At 44.1% G+C, this 17,180-nt stretch overlaps 1 protein-coding gene across 1 annotated transcript in view; it reads right to left on the minus strand.

Moving 5' to 3' along the window:
- Positions 1–9,208: 9,208 nt before the first annotated feature.
- LOC139419526 (cell adhesion molecule DSCAML1-like) overlaps positions 9,209–17,180 on the minus strand; it is a 132,901-nt gene continuing 124,929 nt past the window's right edge. The window contains exons 21-33 of the mRNA XM_071169487.1: positions 16,700–16,853; positions 15,625–15,742; positions 15,305–15,468; positions 14,445–14,543; positions 13,848–14,036; positions 13,336–13,623; positions 12,822–12,977; positions 11,708–11,738; positions 11,375–11,493; positions 10,950–11,120; positions 10,583–10,783; positions 10,088–10,405; positions 9,209–9,978 (exon numbers count right to left, since the gene is read on the minus strand). Of these exons, the coding sequence (XP_071025588.1) occupies positions 9,542–9,978; positions 10,088–10,405; positions 10,583–10,783; positions 10,950–11,120; positions 11,375–11,493; positions 11,708–11,738; positions 12,822–12,977; positions 13,336–13,623; positions 13,848–14,036; positions 14,445–14,543; positions 15,305–15,468; positions 15,625–15,742; positions 16,700–16,853 (2,445 nt within the window). The 3' untranslated portion in view covers positions 9,209–9,541. The remainder of the gene's footprint in view (positions 9,979–10,087; positions 10,406–10,582; positions 10,784–10,949; positions 11,121–11,374; positions 11,494–11,707; positions 11,739–12,821; positions 12,978–13,335; positions 13,624–13,847; positions 14,037–14,444; positions 14,544–15,304; positions 15,469–15,624; positions 15,743–16,699; positions 16,854–17,180) is intronic.

Below are 17,180 nucleotides of genomic sequence, written 5' to 3' on the forward strand. Positions count from 1 at the left end.
CAACATGCAACGTGATAACATGTGACAACATGTAAAAGCAACGTGATAACATGTGACAACATGTAAAAGCAACGTGATAACAACATGTGACAACATGTAAAAGCAACGTGATAACATGTAAAAGCACAACATGTAAAAGCAACGTGATAACATGTGACAACATGTAAAAGCAACGTGATAACATGCAACATGACAACATGTAAAAGCAACGTGATAACATGTGACAACATGTAAAAGCAACGTGATACAACATGTGACAACATGTGACAACATGCAACGTGATAACATGTGACAACATGTAAAAGCAACGTGATAACATGTGACAACATGTATGTAACAAGCAACGTGATAACATGTGACAACATGTAAAGGCAACGTGATAACATGTGACAACATGTAAAAGCAACGTGATAACATGTGACAACATGTAAAAGCAACGTGATAATGTGTGGCAACATGTAAAAGCAACATGATAACGTGACAATATGTAAAAACAATGTGATAACATGTGACAACATGTAAATGCAACGTGATAACGTGACAACATGTAAAAGCAATGTGATAACATGTGACAACATGTAAAAGCAACGTGATAACATGTGACAACATGTAAAAGCAACGTGATAACATGTGACAACATGTAAAAGCAACGTGATAACATGTGACAACATGTAAAAGCAACGTGATAACATGTGACAACATGTAAAAGCAACGTGATAACGTGACAACATGTAAAAGCAACGTGATAACATGTGACAACATGTAAAAGCAACATGATAACATGTGACAACATGTAAAAGCAACGTGAAAACATGACAACATGTAAAAGCAACGTGATAACATGTGACAACATGTAAAAGCAACGTGATAACATGTGACAACATGTAAAAGCAACGTGATAACATGTGACAACATGTAAAAGCAACGTGATAACATGTGACAACATGTAAAAGCAACGTGATAACATGTGACAACATGTAAAAGCAACGTGATAACATGTGACAACATGTAAAAGCAACGTGATAACGTGACAACATGTAAAAGCAACGTGATAACATGTGACAACATGTAAAAGCAACGTGATAACATGACAATGTAAAAGCAACGTGATAACATGACAATGTAAAAGCAACGTGATAACATGACAACATGTTAAAGCAACGTGATAACATGACAACATGTTAAACCAACGTGATAACATGACAATGTAAAAGCAACGTGATAACATGACAACATGTTAAAGCAACGTGATAACATGACAACATGTTAAACCAACGTGATAACATGACAACATGTAAAAGCAACATGATAACATGACAACATGTTAAAGCAATGTGATAACATGACAACATGTTAAAGCAACGTGATAACATGACATGTTAAAGCAACGTGATAACATGACAACATGTAAAAGCAACGTGATAACATGACAACATGTTAAAGCAACGTGATAACATCAAACTAGACATGTTAAAGCAACGTGATAACATGACAACATGTAAAAGCAGCGTGATAACATCAAACTAGACATGTTAAAGCAACGTGATAACATGACAACATGTTAAAGCAATGTGATAACATGACAACATGTAAAAGCAACGTGATAACATCAAACTAGACATGTTAAAGCAACGTGATAACATGACAACATGTTAAACCAACGTGATAACATGACAACATGTAAAAGCAACGTGATAACATCAAACTAGACATGTTAAAACATGATCTAATGTGAAATACATGTGACACCATGGGGATGCAACATTTCTACATGTGATACCATGAAACAAGACAGCGGAATGTGATAATGCCATTTTAAACAACCGAAAATGTATACTTATATGTTTGCATCAATTGTCCTACACGTGTGTTGATTATATCATATGCCTACATTACGTGACGAATAATGATTGCTGGCAATCACCAGCTGCAATGTTGCCCTCTGGATTAGCCCTTATTATGGAATACGTGTGAACGTTTATAAAGACAAAGGTAGACATGAAATTACATTATTTGGATGGACACAACATGAAGGTAGGCCAATATTTTTTTTATCTAAAAAATGAGTGAAAGTTTGCAATATACATTTCTCACTTGTGATTCCCGAACAGGATGGATGGACACACACCTTGTAAAAACCTTAAAGCCTATTGCATAACATATTACAAAATTCGAACAAAATACGCCAGCGACACCATTTCGGAGATACAGGTTGTGAGCATAGTGTTTCTGATCTGGTTGACAATGATCTTCTAATGTATTTGTGTGGCTACAATGACATCTTTAGCGCACAACATTTTCGGGTTTGTAGAGAAATGCATTGAAAGAGATGAATGAAACTACTACCGAGGTCTAATAGACCCAACTTCTCATTTTCAAATGTTTTCTAACTTATGATGCATGGATTTGATTGATGTATTCAATGTATTTTCTCTGTTATCAAAATAACTAATGGTAAGACATGCAGCTGCTTGAAATCTTGCTTCTGAGCGCATGTTTACTACATGACAGGCATAAACGCGTCATGTCATGCATTAAATGGTAGCAGGTTAGAATGTAAGGATTCTGTGGATTTGTTTTCGCTTGGAGAGGACTGTAGATAGTTCATTAAGCAGAATGCACCTCTGTATCTACCATTCTCTGACACAGCAAAACAAACCATCCCTTTAACCACAAAGAAACCATCCCTTTAACCACAAACAAACCATCCTTTTAACCAACAACAAACCATCCTTTTAACCACAAAGAAACCATCCCTTTAACCACAAACAAACCATCCTTTTAACCAACAACAAACCATCCTTTTAACCACAAAGAAACCATCCCTTTAACCACAAACAAACCATCCCTTTAACCACAAACAAACCATCCCATTAACCACAAACAAACCATCCCATTAACCAACAACAAACCATCCCATTAACCACAAACAAACCATCCCATTAACCAACAACAAACCATCCCTTTAACCACAAACAAACCATCCCTTTAACCACAAACAAACCATCCCATTAACCACAAACAAACCATCCCATTAACCACAAACAAACCATCCCATTAACCAACAACAAACCATCCCTTTAACCACAAACAAACCATCCCATTAACCACAAACAAACCATCCCATTAACCAACAACAAACCATCCCATTAACCAACAACAAACCATCCCATTAACCACAAACAAACCATCCCATTAACCACAAACAAACCATCCCATTAACCACAAACAAACCATCCCATTAACCAACAACAAACCATCCCATTAACCAACAACAAACCATCCCATTAACCAACAACAAACCATCCCATTAACCAACAACAAACCATCCCATTAACCACAAACAAACCATCCCATTAACCACAAACAAACCATCCCATTAACCAACAACAAACCATCCCATTAACCAACAACAAACCATCCCATTAACCACAAAAACCATCCCAAACCATCCCATTAACCACAAACAAACCATCCCATTAACCATCCCATTAACCAAACAAACCATCCCAAACCATCCCATTAACCACAAACAAATCATCCCATTAACCAACAACAAACCATCCCATTAACCAACAACAAACCATCCCATTAACCAACAACAAACCATCCCATTAACCACAAACAAACCATCCCATTAACCACAAACAAACCATCCCATTAACCAACAACAAACCATCCCATTAACCAACAACAAACCATCCCATTAACCACAAACAAACCATCCCATTAACCACAAACAAACCATCCCATTAACCACAAACAAACCATCCCATTAACCAACAACAAACCATCCCATTAACCACAAACAAACCATCCCATTAACCAACAACAAACCATCCCATTAACCAACAACAAACCATCCCATTAACCACAAACAAACCATCCCATTAACCACAAACAAACCATCCCATTAACCAACAACAAACCATCCCATTAACCACAAACAAACCATCCCATTAACCACAAACAAACCATCCCATTAACCAACAACAAACCATCCCATTAACCAACAACAAACCATCCCATTAACCACAAACAAACCATCCCATTAACCACAAACAAACCATCCCATTAACCAACAACAAACCATCCCATTAACCAACAACAAACCATCCCATTAACCAACAACAAACCATCCCATTAACCACAAACAAACCATCCCATTAACCACAAACAAACCATCCCATTAACCAACAACAAACCATCCCATTAACCACAAACAAACCATCCCATTAACCACAAACAAACCATCCCATTAACCAACAACAAACCATCCCATTAACCAACAACAAACCATCCCATTAACCAACAACAAACCATCCCATTAACCAACAACAAACCATCCCATTAACCAACAACAAACCATCCCATTAACCACAAACAAACCATCCCATTAACCACAAACAAACCATCCCATTAACCACAAACAAACCATCCCATTAACCACAAACAAACCATCCCATTAACCACAAACAAACCATCCCATTAACCACAAACAAACCATCCCATTAACCACAAACAAACCATCCCATTAACCACAAACAAACCATCCCATTAACCAACAACAAACCATCCCATTAACCACAAACAAACCATCCCATTAACCACAAACAAACTCCTTGTTCCGGCTAAACGCTACGCCACGCTCAAGGAAGTTTGTTTCTTCTCCGCAATGAGTCTGCATCTGAGTACCTCCCTGACGATTTCTAAACACAAACACATTCTGACCGTTCTGGTTTGTCCCAGAAACCGATGGGGTTGGGCCAGAGCCCACGTGGGTAAAGCGGCATTTTGAAAATTCGCCATTGGCTTTGTTACTCTGATTGGTTAGAGACGATCCAATCAAAGATGACATTGTTTTGTACAACACCCTCATGTTGACACCACAAACGACTTCAACACTGGCAGTCCCAGACTGAAGTATGTAGCTAACAGAGCAGTATAATAACAACATTTGTCTTCAGGCAAGTGTTTGTTGCTAGCGTAGCAGGCAAGTCTATTAAGAATGACAGAAGCCATGGCATATAGAAAGATAGCTTTATTGCACAAGGTGTTAGAATACTCTTTTTGTTCGTTTTTTTCATTACTTTTCATAGAAAATGTTCTTTTAAAGACAAGCAATTGCTATTAGAAGCAACTCAAACGAATGTTTGGAATCCTCTCAACATTTTCTTTTCTTCAAATATTTTTTTTTTGTACATTTCTTTCCCTCACCTTTTCCCTTTTACCAAGCATGCTATGTCATTTTTGAGGATGAACAAAATACAAAAAATGATCATTAAAAAAGTGAACAGGACAAATGACAACATCAAAATACCTTTAAAAAAGCATAAAAATTCAACAAATTAGTATAAAAAACATGAAGGGAATAGAGAAAAAAAAACATTTGTTGCCCAAGGTCGAAATTAATGTTTATCAAATCAATATTTTCATTCATGTTGTTTTCATTTTGAAGTGGGGCATGATTCAACCCTGATCTTGACCTATTTTATTCTGACGAAAATAGCTCTTCATACAAAACTGTGTTTTATGTACAAGAGTTAATTTATAAACAATACTGCCAGGGGTAGTGTATATACTGTATGTCCAAGGTGGCAGGGAGTTGACTAGGGAGAGCTGGTTGGGAGGGTCCGCTTTTCCTGACCCTGTCCAGTATATACACAACTTCAGTGTGTGTGACCCAGAGACATTTACAGTGCGGAGAACAAGTTTTTGATACACTGCCGAGTTTGCAGGTTTTCCTACTTACAAAGCATGTAGAGGTCTGTAATTTTTATCATAGGTACACTTCAACTATGAAAAATCCAGAAAATCACATTGTATGATTTTTAAGTAATTAATTAGCATTTTATTGCATGACATAAGTATTTGATACATCAGAAAAACAGAACTTAATATTTGGTTCAGAAACCTTTGTTTGCAATTACAGAGATCATACGTTTCCTGTAGTTCTTGACCAGGTTTGCACACACTGTAGCAGGGATTTTGGCCCACTCCTCCATACAGACCTTCTCCAGATCATTCAGGTTTCGGGGCTGTCGCTGGGCAATACGGACTTTCAGCTCCCTCCAAAGATTTTCTATTGGGTTCAGGTCTGGAGACTGGCTAGGCCACTCCAGGACCTTGAGATGCTTCTTACGGAGCTACTCCTTAGTTGCCCTGGCTGTGTGTTTTGGGTCATTGTCATGCTGGAAGACCCAGCCACGACCCATCTTCAATGCTCTTACTGAGGGAAGGAGGTTGTTGGCCAAGATCTCGCGAAGCATGGCCCCATCCATCCTCCCCTCAATACGGTGCAGTCGTCCTGTCCCCTTTGCAGAAAAGCATCCCCAAAGAATGATGTTTCCACCTCCATGCTTCACAGTTGGGATGGTGTTCTTGGGGTTGTACTCATCCTTCTTCTTCCTCCAAACACAGCGAATGGAGTTTAGACCAAAAAGCTCTATTTTTGTCTCATCAGACCACATGACCTTCTCCCATTCCTCGTTTGGATCATCCAGATGGTCATTGGCAAACTTCAGACGGGCCTGGACATGCGCTGGCTTGAGCAAGGGGACATTGCGTGCGCTGCAGGATTTTAATCCATGACGGCGTAGTGTGTTACTAATGGTTCTCTTTGAGACTGTGGTCCCAGCTCTCTTCAGGTCATTGAGCAGGTCCTGCCGTGTAGTTCTGGGCTGAACCCTCACCTTCCTCATGATCATTGATGCCCCACGAGGTGAGATCTTGCATGGAGCCCCAGACCGAGGGTCATCTTGAACTTCTTCCATTTTCGAATAATTGTGCCAACAGTTGTTGCCTTCTCACCAAGCTGCTTGCCTATTGTCCTGTAGCCCATCCCAGCCTTGTGCAGGTCTACAAATGTATCCCTGAAGTCCTTACACAGCTCTCTGGTCTTGGCCATTGTGGAGAGGTTGGAGTCTGTTTGATTGAGTGTGTGGACAGGTGCCTTTTATACAGGTAACGAGTTCAAACAGGTGCAGTTAATACAGGTAATGAGTGGAGAACAGGAAGGCTTCTTAAAGAAAAACTAACAGGTCTGTGAGAGCCGGAATTCTTACTGGTTGGTAGATGATCAAATACTTATGTCATGCAATAAAATGCAAATTAATTACTTAAAAATCATACAATGTGATTTTCTGGATTTTTGTTTTAGAGATTCCACCTTTCACAGTTGAAGTGTACCTATGATAAAAATGACAGACCTCTCTACATGCTTTGTAAGTAGGAAAACCTGCAAAATCGGCAGTGTATCAAATACTTGTTCTCCCCACTGTATATAGAGAGTTCAAACAACTTTTAGAATTCTAGACATTCAGTTACATAGCATTACTAAAATATTCCCCATGTGATGTTAATGGGGAGCTAACATGGCTGCCATAGAATGTTGAAGTGTCATGTAAATGCATCATAATGCAGAAACCGCATTGGCCCTGCTTTCTAAATACATGGCTCTGGTGTGACCTAAAGAGCTAGTCCCTGATTTTACTTGGTTAAAGCTGGCCGAAATCATAGGTGCGTTATGCCTCAGTACTGTCTGGCCTCTGGAACCCAAAAAATACAAATAAATAAACAAGTAAAAACAAACGTATTCAATTAAAAATCAACAGATGGACAAATAATCCAAAAATAAAAGAAACAACAAAACACTTGAATGGCAATACTTCAATAGACATTCCAACAAGTTCCTGTGTTGATGTACATGTAGTAGCACAAAATGGTGCAGGGGATGAGGATGGACATGGATATTGGGGATGGAGAAAGAAGTGGGAAATATACAGTACTTCAGACAGGGCAGCAACAGAGACACCAATAGACCACTGACTGCACATCATCTTATCATATTCAAACTGGCTGGTAACGTCTCTCTGGTAAACTAGACAATTAACTTACTTCACATGATTATCCTCCTTGGTGTCTTAGCGGCCATTTTGTATTGGAAGGAGGGAGACAGTAATACATAGGCTGAGAGGTTGGTAGACGTCACAGGGCTACTGGTGTACACTCTGTGTGGTAGCTAGCTGTGGGTACAGTAGCCGTGCTCTGATCCCTGACTTCTGCTCCACTCACAGTGACTCTGTAACCCCGCTGCTACCACAGGTCAAAGGTCAAATGCCCATACCTGAGGCCCTGAGAGGTCATGGCCTCTGTTTACTCAAGTAACAGGTGAACGAAAGCAGAGAGATGATAGACAGTGTCAACAGTGTAGGTCGCCCTGGATACACCCGTCTTCAGAGGAAATGATTTGGCTTCTGAAAGTAAGTACACCAACCAATCACTGACGATCTTATAAGATACTAACTAATAGGGGGCTTTGAGATAGACACTTCCTGTCTGAAAAGGAAGTCACCTCATTCCTCTCAGCCTGTCTACAGAAACATAAAGAACACCCTCTATATACACGTGCTCCTCCCTCTTCATAATACTCTTCTATTCTTTCCTCCTCTTTCATTTTCCCTGCTCTTCACATGATTGAGCGATTGTCTCATTCTTATAGTTTTTAAAACATTTAAGTGGTTGTATAGTTTTATTCTTTGCCATAATTTCACTTAAATGACATAATATACTTATATAGAAATATATACGTAAAATCTTTAAAATACCAAATATTCTATATTTGTTTGTATTGCGAGAGCCCTGATGTTTTCAAATCATTGCTGGGTTATTTGGGTTGTCATGTTTCGGTCAAAAGCTATCGGATAATGTTGAGTTGGGAAAGAGGAGGGGAGGGTGGGACATATCAACAATAAATGTGCTAAAAATACAAACTTAAAATTCTGAGTGAGGTGAACCTGAAACCCTTCCTTATGGAATCCACAGAGAGAGAGAGAGAGAGTAACTGCCGATGGAGAGTGAGACTGGACGTGGAGACATAGAGAGTGAGACGAGACTAGAGGGGATAAAACTGGAAGTCCTGCAGGAGCTTCTGCTCAAACCATGGAGGGCAGCATAATGTATGTGTGTGTGATCAACACTGCTTTTAGCCCAGACTCCTCTGCTATCATTGACTTCATCAGCACGAGCAGTGAGCTTTCACCGTTCAGCTCCTCAGTAATACTCAATTGGTTTGAAATGACCTTGGAGAACAGCTCCAGGTGTGTGTGTGTGTGTGTGTGTGTGTGTGTGTGTGTGTGTGTGTGTGAGTGTGAGTGTGAGTGTGTGTGTGTGTGTGTGTGTGTGTGTGTGTGTGTGTGTGTGTGTGTGGATACGTCCCCGGATACTGAGCAGCACGCTAGCATGGCAGCAGGCTAACTGGTAGTCAGTAGATAGTAGTTTGTTTTATACAGGTCCAGGTGAGCATGAATCAGGCAGGTTACAATGGTCTCTGGTCATTCCTGGGAGGCAGAACCCAAGGTCAGAATAAAGACTACTCAAGCTACTGGGTAATTAGCTGTTACAGTAGTTAGCTGTTAACTGGGGACACCTGCTGCACTGCACTGCACTACATACCCACCCTGACCTGATGTGTAGAACACTGGTGTGGGGCCGGGCCAGACAGGAGTGTATAGTCTTTGAGAGAGAGAAGGGGGGCTAGTAGCTACACCAGTGTGTAAGACTTGGAGTAGGCCCCGACCCCTTGCTTCTGCAGTCTGCCCAACGCTGAGGAGCTGTTCTCTAGCAGTGAGTCTCTGGAGCCCCCCATCTTGGTGCTGGAGCCAGTGGGATTACTGCTGGTGCTGGAGGTGGAGGCTGTGGCTGCAGGGTTGGAGCTGGGCATAGTGAGAGTCCTCTGGGGCAGGGTGGCAGTACCTGAGCTCACACCCAGGCTGCCCAGCCCAGAGTGTCCCAGCGTCAGGGCCTGCTGCTTGGATGGGTCCAGAGTCATGTGACGGCCCTGGGTGTGGTACGCCCGCTCTGCCAGGCTGCGGATGGAGGCCTCCCGGGGCGGTACAGCAGGGCACGGGTCATGCAGTTCTGCCTGTTTCCTGAAGAAAGGGTCTGTCTTCATGTAGAGTGGGAGGTTGCAGAATTCACCTAGTGATGAGGACAGAACAGAGAGAGGGAGGGCATGTTGAGATGTACAGCCTGTGGCACAGTATAATATGTTGCCACTGTGCCAGTCAGGGTGGCTCTCTGTACTCACTCTTGTTGGCGCGGTGGGGGATGGGCACGGCCACATTGGTAGGTCTGCCGCGGTCATAGTCTTGGGGTTTGGGTGGCGAGGCGGTGAAGCGACAAAGGCCTGTTTCGGACGGCGTGCTGAGTGATGTCATGCTGTCGGCCGGGTCGTTGGTGCCAGTGGTCATCTGATCAGAGGAGCTGTCGGAGATGAAACATTCTGTGATAGTGAACTTGGCATGCTGCAGGTGCTCCTCCAGTTTGGCGTGTTCGTAGGCCCGCGCTAGCTCCTCGTACGTAGACGACGCACTCTCTGTGGACACCATGCTGTTACGACCCTTATCTGGAGAAACAATATATGAGATACCATATTAAATAATACAATATAAAGTTTGCATACAGTACAGATGTGTCAGTAGGTCTTTCAAGGTATCCTACAGGTCTGGTTTGGGGATGTAAAAGATAGATGTGTTAATGATGGGTCTTAATGGCGTTGTTGCCAGGGCTGGGCGGTACCCACCAGTGTCCTGCGACAGGCTGGCGCTGTAGCTGTCACTCTCAGTGGCGGTGATGCCGTGAGAGCCCATGGTGCGCCAGTCAGAGGTCAGAGTTCTTGCGGAGGCTGTTGATTGGCTCTGGCCCGGCCTGCTCAAGGTCCACTGGCTGGAGTAACGGTTCCTGGAGCTGTGGGCCGACTTCACACTCTTCCTCGACACTGGGTCTGAGGAGAGGATAGGAGGAGGACGGTGAGAGGATGCTATTCATATCAGTTCTAATCAGCATGTACAACATTAATGGTGCTTTATAACCACTTTGGGTGTCAGATCCAGTTAACTTCTACACATTACACTGTAATGTGACATCTTTCCATTCTATGCACATCCTACTGTATGTGAAGTACTCACTGGTTCCAGGGCGGATGTCTGACATGTCAATCAATGGCCCTGTGTTCTGGATGAGGGCGGGGTGGTGCAGAGACACGCCCGTGCAGAAGCTCTGTGGATTCACAGATTGGCTGAACTCGGTGTCCGTCACTGGGGCCGCTGCCTTGTCCTCACCTATTGGAGGCAGGGGATGAGGAAAATATATTATGACCGTTGTGCAAAAATATCTGTGATACACAATTCATCTCCCTTGTCAGATGTTCTCCTCATAGGCTGATTGTAAATCACACTCTATCAATATGTATTTAGTAACTTGAGAATAATAGTTTATATATAATAGGTTAGTTAGTGTACTGTAACTGCAGGCTATCTAATTGGACGATATTCTGTCTGATCAATCTGATTGGCTGCAGTGTGTCCATACTGACCTATCTGTTTGATCCCCTCCTTGTCCTCGATGAGCAGCTGGACACGGGGTATGTCGATGTGGAGCCGGGGGCCCTGGGGAGGACCTTTCACTGGGGTGTCCATGCTGCGGTTGTTCTTACTGCTCAACACACAAAACAAGAAACATTCTTAGACTGGATCCACTGTCACATCAGCAGTACTTACATACAGTACATATAGAACTGGGGTATATTGGTGATACTTTAACAGAGTTTACTAGGACTGATAGGTGTATTCAAAAATCCATCAAGGTCCACTGGAATATGACACATCCACAACCACAGGTACCAATCAATCAAGTGTATTATCCTTGCCTGATAAGCATCTCTGCAAGGCTCTTAGCATCTGTGAAAACAAACACAAATATCGTTACTAGATATGATGGATCATCATGTGGATTAGGTCAACTGTTTTGACCTGTTACCTTTAGTGCTTCTGAGATACTTACTCGCCCCCACCAAGCAATTATTTCTCTCTCTCCCTGTTTCTCCCCTCCCCCTTCTTTCCTTCTCTTTCTCCTTCCTTGCCTTTGTCTCTCACCTCTGAGTCGTTTCAGTCTCTTCTCCTTGCCTATGTCTCTCACCTCTGAGTCGTTTCAGTCTCTTCTCCTTGCCTTTGTCTCTCACCTCTGAGTCGTTTCAGTCTCTTCTCCTTCCTTGACTATGTCTCTCACCTCTGAGTCGTTTCAGTCTCTTCTCCTTGCCTATGTCTCTCACCTCTGAGTCGTTTCAGTCTCTTTTCCTTGCCTATGTCTCTCACCTCTGAGTCGTTTCAGTCTCTTCTCCTTGCCTATGTCTCTCACCTCTGAGTCGTTTCAGTCTCTTCTCCTTCCTTGACTTTGTCTCTCACCTCTGAGTCGTTTCAGTCTCTTCTCCTTCCTTGACTATGTCTCTCACCTCTGAGTCATTTCACTCTCTTCTCCTTCCTTGCCTATGTCTCTCACCTCTGAGTCGTTTCAGTCTCTTCTCCTTGCCTATGTCTCTCACCTCTGAGTCATTTCACTCTCTTCTCCTTCCTTGCCTATGTCTCTCACATCTGAGTCGTTTCAGTCTCTTCTCCTTCCTTGACTATGTCTCTCACCTCTGAGTCGTTTCAGTCTCTTCTCCTTCCTTGCCTATGTCTCTCACCTCTGAGTCGTTTCAGTCTCTTCTCCTTGACTATGTCTCTCACCTCTGAGTCGTTTCAGTCTCTTCTCCTTGCCTATGTCTCTCACCTCTGAGTCGTTTCAGTCTCTTCTCCTTGCCTATGTCTCTCACCTCTGAGTCGTTTCAGTCTCTTCTCCTTGCCTATGTCTCTCACCTCTGAGTCGTTTCAGTCTCTTCTCCTTGCCTATGTCTCTCACCTCTGAGTCGTTTCAGTCTCTTCTCCTTGCCTATGTCTCTCACCTCTGAGTCGTTTCAATCTCTTCTCCATGCCTATGTCTCTCACCTCTGAGTCGTTTCAGTCTCTTCTCCTTGCGTTTCTTGCGGATGATGAAGAGCAGGGCGACGCCCAGGGTGACCAGGATGACAGGAGAGCCTATGGAGAGCAGCTTCTTCACATCGTCTCTGTCCTCCTGGGCCGAGTTTATAGGAGGGATGGTACCTGGGAGGAAGAGAAGGGGTGAGAGGGACAGAGAGAGGGAGGGGAAGGGGTCAGAGGTAGATTAAAGGACTGTTTTTATTACTACTTTCATGCCCACTCAGATTCTACTTCACCCTCTCTACTTTTCTTCCTCCCTCCCTCTCTCGTCCGTGGGTTTTGGCATCCTTCCTTCCTTCCTTCCTTCCTTCCTTCCTTCCTTCCTTCCTTCCTTCCTTCCTTCCTTCCTTCCTTCCTTCCTTCCTTCCTCCCCCTCCCTCCCTCCCTTTTCCCTTCGAATAAGAGAGTCTGCTAGAATGTCATGTAAATGTCAAAGCAGGAAGTGAGAGCAAGTAACTAGTAGAAGCAGGAAGTGACTCACTGCCATCGTAGTCTGTGGTGGCGAACTGGGAGCTCTGGTTCCCACAGCCGGCACTGTTGCAGGCCTTCATCTTCAGTTCATACCAGGTGGCCTCCCGCAGCTCGCTGAGGAAGAGCTGGGCTGTGGCGTTGGCCTTCAGGCTCTGCCAGGCCCACGTGCCCTTGGGCCGGAAGTCCAGCAGCAGAGCGGTGATGGGGCAGCCTCCGCTGGTCCAACCCTGCAGGTTGAGCCCCGCGTGGGTGGAGTTGATGTGGGTGAGCAGGGGCTGCTCCTTGTTGAACGCAGGCTCTGCAGGGCAAGAGGAGAGACAGGGGGATAGACTGTCAGACTGGGAGTATTAAAGTCAGTGTGTTAAGAGTGTTGATGTGGTTTATGTGCAACACATGATGTGAGGTAAAATATAAGTCACGCCGTTTTAAAATTTCCCTCTTTCTGATCTTTCCTCCTCTACCCCCTCTCCCTCTCCTCTTTCTCCTTCCCTCCTCCCCTCACGATCCTTCCTTTCCCCTCACCTCGTCCGTGCGTCTTGGCCTCGATGATCTCAGAGATGCGTCCAGAACCCACACTGTTCTTGGCTGCCAGTTTGACCTTGTACCAGGTGCCACAGCGCAGGTTGTCCAGCCTGAAGGAACGCTCAGTGGAAGTAATGAACACATCCCTCCACTCCTCTGTGTTGTCTACCGAGTACTGCAGGACAAAACCTGAGGACACACAGAGACAGACACCACAGATTTCATTAAACGTTCACTTATCATCTGCTAAATACACAAAGACACAATTTAAATAACAATGAAATACTGTACATGTCTGTCAATTATAATAGTATAGTATAATCACAGGCAAAATCAGGTCAACTCTAACTGCTGTTACACCCCTTTAACACCAGGGGGGGATATAAAGGATTTAGAAACCCCTCCGTGATACATTCTGCTGCTGTGAGTATGACAGACATTAGGAGTGGACATTAGGACAAAATCACACAAATAGACAAAAAGGTATATTGACGTTATTGATATTTTTTGCAGACAGTGAGATACAGCAACTAAAGAACTCTCCTCAGACTGATCCTGATTTACTAATGCCCAGGTGGAGGGAGTGGAGGGGAGTACCTCTGATGGAGCTGCCTCCGTTGTCCCCAGGTATCCAGGCCAGGGTGATGGAAGAGGTAGAGGTGGTGGAGACGGTCAGACGGGGCTGGTCTGGAGGAACTGGACATACAGAGCAATCACACAGTAAGAGCCAATCAGCATCACATAGACCAGGCACAAACAGCACACACTTACAGTGAGCAGGTAGAGAGACCAAAGGAACCAGATAGAGAGACCAGAGAGACCAGATAGAGAGACCTGAGAGACCAGATAGAGAGACCAGAGATACCAGATAGACAGACCAGAGAGACCAGATAGACAGACCAGAGAGACCAGATAGACAGACCAGAGATGACAGACCAGAGATAACAGATAGACAGACCAGAGATACCAGATAGACAGACCAGAGAGACCAGATAGAGAAACCAGAGATACCAGATAGAGAGACCAGAGATACCAGATAGAGAAACCAGAGATACCAGATAGAGAGACCAGAGAGACCGGATCGAGAGACCAGATAGAGAGACCAGAGATACCAGATAGAGAAACCAGAGAGACCAGATAGAGAGACCAGAGATACCAGATAGAGAAACCAGAGAGACCAGATAGAGAGACCAGAGATACCAGATAGAGAGACCAGAGAGACCAGATAGAGAGACCAGATAGAGAGACCAGAGATACCAGATAGAGAAACCAGAGAGACCAGATAGAGAGACCAGAGATACCAGATAGACAGACCAGAGATACCAGATAGACAGACCAGAGGGATGATACAGACACACAGTCAGAGGAACACAGAGAAGACAATCTGAGACAATCCCAAAAGGTACTCAGATGTCTCCACAACCATACACACATTAGCCCAGTGTATCCCAGCTCACCTTGCACCAGCAGGTTGACAATGATGGTGTCAAAGCCCAGCGTGTTGGTGGCCGTGCACGTGTAGTACCCAGAATCCTCAGCTTTGACGGAACGTAGCACTAGAGTACCATTGGACAGGATCTGACGCTGTCCGTCCACAGTCACAGGAATAGCCGTGTACTCACTGATACACACACATAGAGGATCACAGTTAGACTTATCATAATACACCAAGCTAAACACCGGTCTGGTAGACTTAACCCCGAACAAATCCAGCATTGGCATCAAGTCTAAAGTTCCCACTTTGCTTCTATTAAGGATGAGTTGGGAGAGTTCTGACCTGTCTTTGGTCCATTTGAAGGTGGGGGTGGGTTCTCCCACTGAGCTGCAAGGCAAACGGATCTCCTTCATCCAGGGAGTGGTTACTGTGCCCCCGAACGACAGGATCTTAGCTGGGGCTGCAGACACAGGGTACACAGCTTAAACTGGGTATCACGCACGCACACCGCACATGCACACACTCACACAGACACACACACAGACATACACACACTTAAGCACCCAGGCACACTCACAGCCAGACAAACACATCCCTCACAGTCTAACTTCCCTGCTCTATTTTCTGATGTGTAAGCGTTTGTCTCTAGTGTTTGCTGAGTGAGCTTGGTATTGAGTAGGTTAGCCTGGAGGGTAGCCTTTTACCCACTGTTATGAGAGCAGAGTGCTGGAGTGCCCCCCCCCCCCTTTCCTCCTCCCAGCTCTCTCTGTCTATCTATACTCCATAGATTCTCCCTTGTATTGATTCCTGTCTCTCCCCCCCTCCCCTGTTCATCACCACATAATTAACAACAGTGTTTCCTGCTACACCGCCAGCCCTCAATCAATACTACAGCTGTCAGTCAATAGGACAGAGAGAGAGAGAGAGAGAGAGAGAGAGAGAGAGAGAGAGAGAGAGAGAGAGAAAAAGAAAGAAAGAAAGAGAGATAGAGAGAGAGAGAGAAAAAAAGAAAGAAAGAAAGAAAGAGAGAGAGAGAGAGAGAGAGAGAGAGAGAGAGAGAGAGAGAGAGAGAGAAAAAGAAAAATAGAAAGAAAGAGAGAGAAAAAGAAAGAAAGAAAGAAAGAGAGAGAGAGAGAGAGAGAGAGAGAGAGAGAGAGAGAGAGAGAGAGAGAGAGAGAGAGAGAGAGAGAGAGAGAGAGACCGAGACAGAGACAGAGACAGAGACAGAGACAGAGAGGAAGAGAATGGGAGAGATAGTGATATTGGGGAAGAGAAGAGAGAAGAAAGGTAGAGAGAGACAGATTAAATCCCTCTGTGTATTTCTGCAATACTTATTCCTCTTTTTTTAGTTCTCTTAATAACCTTTAGAAAAATCCCTCCACCCCCCTCTATTACCCCTCATCCCCTTCTGCCTTACCTTTCCCAGCAGGCTCCACGGTGACCTTTTCGCTGATGTTGCCGCGGCCAGCGGTTGTCACAGCGGCGGCCCAGATGAGGTACTGTTTACCGCGGGTCAGATGGGTGATCCTGTAGAACAACATCTCTGGGTTGGTCTCATACTCACTGGGAGCCTGGGGGAGAGAGATAGTGATTAGATTACTAACATTGTATGATACCATGCTACGGTAGCACTCGGGCAGCTTGGCATCTATGGTCTAATGGCATGAGGGAAAGCTCAGATGGCTTCCAAGAGGGTTAGAACTAAGGAGTATAACTCATGCATGCATGTAGGCACGTACACACACACATGCACCACCTCCCTCATCTGTTCACCACTCAATACCCATCTTCACCTCTTTTTCCATTTGCCTCATTTACCTTTCTCTCTCTTTCTCTCTCCCTCCCTATCTCAGCCTCTACCCAGGCTTGCTGGAGAGCAGGGTGGGTATGACAGAGGG

The sequence above is a fragment of the Oncorhynchus clarkii genome, chromosome 10 (assembly GCF_045791955.1).
Source record: "Oncorhynchus clarkii lewisi isolate Uvic-CL-2024 chromosome 10, UVic_Ocla_1.0, whole genome shotgun sequence".
In the NCBI taxonomy this organism is placed as follows: Eukaryota; Metazoa; Chordata; class Actinopteri; order Salmoniformes; family Salmonidae; genus Oncorhynchus; species Oncorhynchus clarkii.